This window comes from Engraulis encrasicolus, chromosome 5 (assembly GCF_034702125.1).
Source record: "Engraulis encrasicolus isolate BLACKSEA-1 chromosome 5, IST_EnEncr_1.0, whole genome shotgun sequence".
NCBI classification, from domain to species: Eukaryota; Metazoa; Chordata; class Actinopteri; order Clupeiformes; family Engraulidae; genus Engraulis; species Engraulis encrasicolus.
In genome coordinates this window covers 2,107,528-2,115,027 of record NC_085861.1, presented here as the reverse complement: position 1 = coordinate 2,115,027, position 7,500 = coordinate 2,107,528, and the positions used below count along the sequence as shown (strand labels likewise).

Sequence of the window (7,500 nt, the reverse complement as noted above, 5' to 3'; positions counted from 1 at the left end):
TGTCAAACCCCAAATTCCCAATTCATCCAGTAGGCCTATGAAATGGCCCCACACCCCGTGGAGCATGCAGGAGCTTTGCTGGACTACAAATGTAGCGAGCACCCACACCATGAGGCTGGAGGCATCATTTCCTACTGAACAGAAACAAGCACACATGTACAAAAAACAGGCAAACTCAATTAGAAAACGTTGGTTAACAAGTTGAGTAATGGGCAATTTCCAAACATTTCCTAATATAACTGAAGTTTCCCAATGCGGCGAATCACAATCATCGACTGTTTTATCGTGTTTATCCGACGCTGCCACCATCGGATAAGAGACACTCGAGATGGATGAGCCATCAGTGGGTGAGCGAGTTTCTTCCAATTTAACGGACAACGCTCTACGCTCAGCACTTTCGCTTGCAGAGCGCGTCCTGGAGCATGTACTAGGGTTACATGGACGAAATATCTCGCTGCTAACGTCAGCAGAAGATTGGCTACTTACTACCAATAATTCATCAGGTTCAGCAAAAATATTTTCCTCTACCAGATTATTCACCAACAAACTATCACAAACGGGTATATCGGTTCGAACTGCGAGCCCAGCATCACCCTGCACACTCCCCTGGCGCGCACTACACAGCGGTACTGACTGAGTATTCAGCCCTACGTCATGAGCCAGTAAAGATTTATCCAAACTGGTATCAGTGGGAATGGAGTGTACAGACTCTCCAATGAAAGAATTACATGAGCCTGTGTCTGACGAGATCCTCTCAGGAATCTTGGCATCAGCAGTACCAGTTAACGATACAGAGCCATTTGTGATTAACGGCTGGAGAGCCTCGTCTCCCTCCCCAACAAATAGAGACGCAGATACAGGCATGTCCTCAGTTATTGAAACAGGGGTCACGAGGACAGAAGTTGCCTGGACGGGTGGCCTAGCAGAGAAAACTCTTCCTTTTGCTTTTAACAACGGGCAGTATCTTTTCCAGTGTCCCTGCTCCTTGCAGTAGTTACACATGAGCTTTAACACGTCTGCATTCATGTGAGAACCTTGGTTGCGAATAGAGTCTACGTTGTGTGATTCATATTTTGAACTTGGAGACCCCACGCCCCACACACCGACAGGAGAGCGTTGCGTAATCTCCCATTCATCAACCAGTGCAGCAGCCTGTAAGGTAGTTTCGACCCCACGCCCCATAAGAAAAACAGCAGCCTCCTCAGAGAGGGTCTGTTTAAATTGCTCCAACATCATTAACTCGACTAATTGATCAAGTGACTGAATATTAGCGGACTTTCTCCACCGATCAAATTGCAATTTTAATTCACGTGCAAACGCCATATTAGACTGATCAGATGCCCTCTGCATGGCACGAAAATTGTATCTGTATGTCTCTGGCGCAAGCTCATATGCCTTCAAAACAGACAATTTCACTTTTTCATAATTTTGCCTGTCGGAACCAGACAGGTCGCAATACGCGCGCTGAGCTCGACCTGTCAAAACGCATTGCAGCAACAATATCCTTTCCACATCTGACCAGTCATGAGCATCTGCCATCTGTTCGAAAAGTTGAAAAAAGACATCAACGTTATGCTCATCGAATTTCGGAACTAAACAGAGATTTTTGGCCACACTCAACGTAGTTGTAGTGGCTTTGGCTGCAGCTGGATTAAGCAGACCCGACATTTCCCCCTCCCTTGTAAATGCGATGCGCTCTTTAACTTTATCCAACTGGTTTGATATTTCACCGGACTCTTTAATCAAACGTACCCGCATCAACTCTGTCTCATGTTGATAAAGTGATAGAGCTTTGTGCTCCTCAAAAGACAAGCCAACAGGGGACAGAACAGGTGGATAATTCACAAAACTAGACACACCCGCATCAACCATGGCGCAAAGAATAATCCTCAAAAATAAACACAGGACTCAAACAAATAGCCTACAAATGCCAAATGTGGACCAGTAGAATGAGGCTACAATTTCCTAAATTGATCATTAATGCCCAGCTAACCCACACACCCCACTAACTCGTTGACCCTGGTCTTCAGACGGCGTAAAGCTGGGGATTTTAAGCACTGAACCCGCAGGTCCGTATGAACCGCCAATGAATAACAGCGCAACGGACCTCGGAAGTGCCCCCGAGACAACTGCTACCAAGCCCCGTACCGTCACAAAAACAAAACAAGTTGCACACCCGAGGGCATACACTGAGCCTACCAAGGGCAAGGAAAGGAATGCAGCCTAGACTACTGGCACACAAGTAGGCCTAACAAAAAAAAAAAACTATCAGCACTAAATAGGCTACTTTAACAAACGAAACAGCAAACTAGGACAAACAAAACAGAAAATTCACAAACAAATGAAGTTGAAAAAAGAACTAACAGATATTTCAAGTAACCAACAATGAAAACATAATACAGCTGCGCATCAATGACCGACTCCATCCTCCATCATACAAAGTAGCCAAATACTCATAAGGAAATCCAGTGGTACAGCCGAATTTCAATGTAAAGGCAGTGGTTTAACGAGCCCCCATGTTACGCTCTCAAGGAGGCATAACATAAAGGAGGACAGAGTCAGATGTACAAATCTTTGGTCATGTTTATTTACAACAAAATTAGAGTCCAAACAATGCGCCAACATGACACATCCAACGCAGCCAAACCAAACCAGCGCACCAACAAATCAACCAACCAAACAAACAAAACCAACAGAAGGAGCAGTGTGGGGGTCTTAAGGCCCACGAGGGGCAAGCAACCCAGGATTTAACAGAGTCTCAAGCTCAGAATTCGCTGCTCTGCTTTGGACAGAAAGACACCTGGGTTTTAAAGGGATCAGGTGAGCCCTTTCAGCGAATGAGCAGCCGCTGACAATCAGTGGCAATCGGCAGCTCATAATTCAGCGCACCTGCAGGGAAAAACCATAACGGGCAGTACTAGGGAGGACACGACGCCCTCTAGGGGCGTCACATGGAATTTTCGGGGTGATTTCGTTTGCAGTGGTGATTTGATTTCGGGGTAATTTTGTTTGCAGTGGTGATTTCATTTCGGGGTAATTTGCAGCGTTTTGCAGTGCAGTTTTGTGTGCGATTTTGGGGTGATGTTGCCGTGCATTGTCAGTTTATTTATTTATTTATTTATTTATTTATTTATTGGGGCTTGTGTGCCTTTATTATTTGATAGGACAGTGGAGAATGGACAGAATATGAGTAGGAGAGAGAGACGGATCGGGAACCGACCGTGAGCCGGATTCGAACCCGGGTTCCCTGGCGTCATAATGGTACGGCGCTCTGGTCCACTCGACCTCTTTGCCGTGTTTTGCCGTTTTCTGGGTGATTTGGGATCGTTGCCGTGTAGTTTCAGCGGGATTTTGGGTTGTTTTCTGTAGTGATTTGGGGTGTTTTGTTTTTGGAGTTATGATTGATACTTTTTGCTTTGACATTTTTGGTAATCATCAACACGCAACTTCCTTCTCTGGTGTGTGTGTGTGTGTGTGCGTGCGTGTGTGTGCGTTTGTTTATGCTCAGTTTGAGTTGCCATGATTGAGTTTAACTGTAAAATACAAACTCTCTCTCTCAACTCAAGACACACACACAACCGTACAATATCAAGTCAAGTCAAGTGTACTTTACTATCAAAAATCTATGTTAACACAGAAATTTGAGATTTGAAATAAATGCAATGTCTCAAACCAACTCACTGCACACATTCAAACACACACACACACACACACACACACACACACACACACACACACACACACACACACACACACACACACACACACACACACACACTCATACGCACACAGCCCAACAACACACACAACACCCACCCTCAGCCCCAATCCCCACCTGAACACTTCAACACCTGGGCTGCTTGTACCCCTGTTTAACATTTCACTTCTGACCCGGCGCACTACGTTTACCCCTACCAGTGTTAATTTTGTCAGCTTTTTTTTATTTAGTCGTAGTCTTAGTCACAATGACGAAAATCAATTTTAGTCTTAGTCATATTTTAGTCATTGCCTTCCCAATTTAGTCTTAGTCTTAGTCTAAATGACGAAAATCAATTTTAGTCTTAGTCAGTTTTTAGTCATTTTCGTCATTTTAGTCAACACTGTACATTACAGAACTTCTCCACACACTTTTAACATATATCATTGACTGTAGAGAATAAACCTTCTCCGCACACTACTTCTCTTTTTAACATATATCACACTGTACAGAATAAAACTTCTTCACACACTGGTTCTCTTTTTCTCTATTTTATTTAATACCAGTGTTAATTTCGTCAGCTTTTTAAAATTTAGTCTTAGTCTTAGTCACGATGACGGAAATCTAATTTAGTCTTAGTCATATTTTAGTCATTGCCTTCCCAATTTAGTCTTAGTCTTAGTCTAAATGACGAAATTCAAAAAAGGGCATTGACGAAATATTTTAGTCATAGTCATGGTTGACGAAATTAACACTGACCCCTACACATCAACACACACTCACACAGGCCAACACAGATACCCCCACCACCACCCAAACCCTGTTTGACCTTTCACCTTTGACCCCCAGGCTCCCGGCCCACTACGTGTACCCCTACACATCAACACACACTCACACAGGCCAACACACACACACACACACACACCAACACACCGATACCCCCACCCCCACCCAAACCCTGTTTGACCTTTCACCTTTGACCCCCAGGCTCCCGGCCCACTACGTGTACCCTTACACATCAACACACACTCACACAGGCCAACACACACACATACACACACACACTCACACAGACACACACACACATCAACACACCGATACCCCCACCACCACCCAAACCTTGTTTGACCTTTCACCTTTGACCCCCAGGCTCCCGGCGCACTACGTGTACCCCCAGGCGGCTCTGGTCCAGCCCAGTGTGGTGATCCCTCATGTTCAGCCCCCGGCCCCCTCCCCCGTCTCCTCCGCATCCCCTTACCTGGACTACGCCGCCCCCTACGGACCCTACAGCGCCACTGCAGCAGCCTATGAACAGGTGAGGGGGTGTAGCGTGTGTGTGGTCGTGGTTGCAGGTTCAAATCCATATCAGTTTTTAAGAGGAAACTTAACTAACTCTGCAGCCAAACTCGTAAATATAATAACTGTAAATCATGTTGGATGAAAGTGCCAACTTTATGTCAGTGTGTGTGTCATTCTCTCTCTCTCTCTCTCTCTCTCTCTCTCACTCTTCCTCCCTCTCTTTCTCTCTCTTCCTTTCTCTCTCTCTTCCTCCCCCTCTCTCTCCCTCTCTCTCCCTCTTCCTCCCCCTCTTTCTCCCTCTTCCTCCCTCTCTCTCTCCCTCTTCCTTTCTCTCTCTCACTCTTCCTCCCCCTCTTTCTCTGTCTTCCTCCCCCTCTTTCTCTCTCTTCCTCCCTCTTCCTCCCCCTCTTGTTCTCTTTTCCTCCCCCTCTCTCTCCCTTTCTCTCCCTCTCTCTCCCTTTCTCTCCCTCTCTGTACCACTTCGCTGTAATATAATGTGTCGTTGCGTACTTTTCATTATCTAAACTCCTGTCCTCCCTTGTGTCTGTGTTTCGTTAGATTTAGCCTAGCTTAGCCTGCATTACCATTGGTGTTTGTGTTTCGTTAGCTTTAGCCTAGCTTAGCCTGCATTACCATTGGTATGTGTTTCGTTAGCTTTAGCCTAGCTTAGCCTGCATTACCATTGGTATGTGTTTCGTTAGCTTTAGCCTAGCTTAGCCTGCATTACCATTGGTATTTGTGTTTCGTTAGCTTTAGCCTAGCTTAGCCTGCATTACCATTGGTATTTGTGTTTCGTTAGCTTTAGCCTAGCTTAGCCTGCATTACCATTGGTATTTGTGTTTCGTTAGCTTTAGCCTAGTTTAGCCTACATTACCATTGGTATTTGTGTACTAGCTGGTGTAGCTAAGCACATCTTAGCATTGCTTCTCTACGGGTTCTTTCCATTATCTAAACTCCCGTCCTGCCTTGGGCTTGTGGCCTCATGGTGACATCACAAGACGTCATCGACAACAATAGAAGTTTAATTCAATATCTCGCAAAAAGTACAAATCTAAGGTGATTTCCTCATTTGCCATTGGGATGTTGAATGGGAAAAAGTCCCCCAAAAGTTGTTATGGCCACAGCAGGCTGACGTTGGAGAAACGTTATTGGGGGTCAGAGAAGCGCGAGAACACAAGCACAGGCGGAGTTAGTCTGGATATATTCTATATATTCTGGGTTAAAAAGCTTTTAATAAACAGCTAGTTCATAGTAGAACGGTTAAAAATTGCCAACATGTTTCGGCCGACAATGGCCTTCCTGTTTTTTTACAGCCCTGAAGAAGGCCATTGTCGGCCGAAACATGTTGGCAATTTTTTATATTTTTTCATTGACTTGGATGGATCCTTCGTAAAGGATAACCAAAGAGCACCTTCGCCAAAACGTGAGTGAACGCCGAAGCCCTCTGACCCTTTTTCTTTGTTCTCGATTAGTTTGGATATTGGAATGGACCCTCTCTCTCCCTCTCTCCTCCTCTCTACCGTTTCAGTACCCATTTGCTGTAATGTAACACATCTCCGTGTGTGCGTGTGTGTGTGTGTGTGTGTGTGTGTGTGTGTGTGTGTGTGTGTGTGTGTGTGTGTGTGTGTGTGTGTGTCTCCTCTCTCCAGTTGCAATATCCCTTCGCTGCGTCTCCTGCGGCCTCTAGCGCCCCCTACTTGGCCAATGCCGGTACTGCGGCGGCCGCGTACGGATACATGCAGCAGCCCCTCGGCTCTCCTCCAGCCCCTACCTCCGGCGCCCAGGCCGCGGCCTCCGCATACAACACACACACACACATGTAACACACACACATATATAGCACACACACGCACACACACACAGTGTCTTTGATACACTTGCACACACACCACGAGAGGTACAGACGTAACTCGAGAAATGTGCCTTACACACACACACACACACACACACACACACACACACACACACACACACACACACACACACACACACACACACACACACACACACAGGTCGACAATGTCGTGTTCTGACTGGGGCGTTTGCAAAATGTAGATCCCTTGTGTGATAACACACACACACACACACACACACACACACACGAACGGCCACACACACACACTAATTCATACTGCAGTAACTGTTGGTCTATTCCATAGCGACCGCTTTATTGGTAACTATGTTTTCTTCCTCACTATGACAAAGCCGCCATTTAATTTCTGCTCATTATTTAATATTTATTTGGCTTTAGTTTATTTTAGTGTCTGCATACGTACCCCTCAAAACATGTTTGTTTATTTTTATTGTTAAGTTTTTAGCTGTGCTTGTCTTTGTGAGCTTGTTTTCATTTCTGCTCCGTTGTAATTTGTAAACATGTTGTTTTTATTTATGTTTGTTTTCTGTAAACGGTTTGTTTGTGTCCAAAGATGTCAACATGGACAGGTTATGTACACATCACTGTCAGTTTTAATGCACACGTGTGTGTGTGTGTGTGTGTGTGTGTG

General features: G+C 45.3%; 1 protein-coding gene across 2 annotated transcripts in view; it reads left to right on the top strand.

The window, feature by feature from the left end:
* Nucleotides 1-7,500, top strand: part of LOC134448835 (RNA-binding protein 24-like) — a 17,530-nt gene that overhangs the window by 9,972 nt on the left and 58 nt on the right. For both annotated transcript variants that reach the window (XM_063198505.1, XM_063198504.1), the window contains 2 exons: nucleotides 4,847-5,012; nucleotides 6,646-7,500. The exon at nucleotides 6,646-7,500 is cut by the window's right edge and continues 58 nt beyond it. In XM_063198505.1, coding sequence (XP_063054575.1) covers nucleotides 4,847-5,012; nucleotides 6,646-6,819 — 340 coding nt within the window. In that variant the 3' untranslated portion in view covers nucleotides 6,820-7,500. The remainder of the gene's footprint in view (nucleotides 1-4,846; nucleotides 5,013-6,645) is intronic.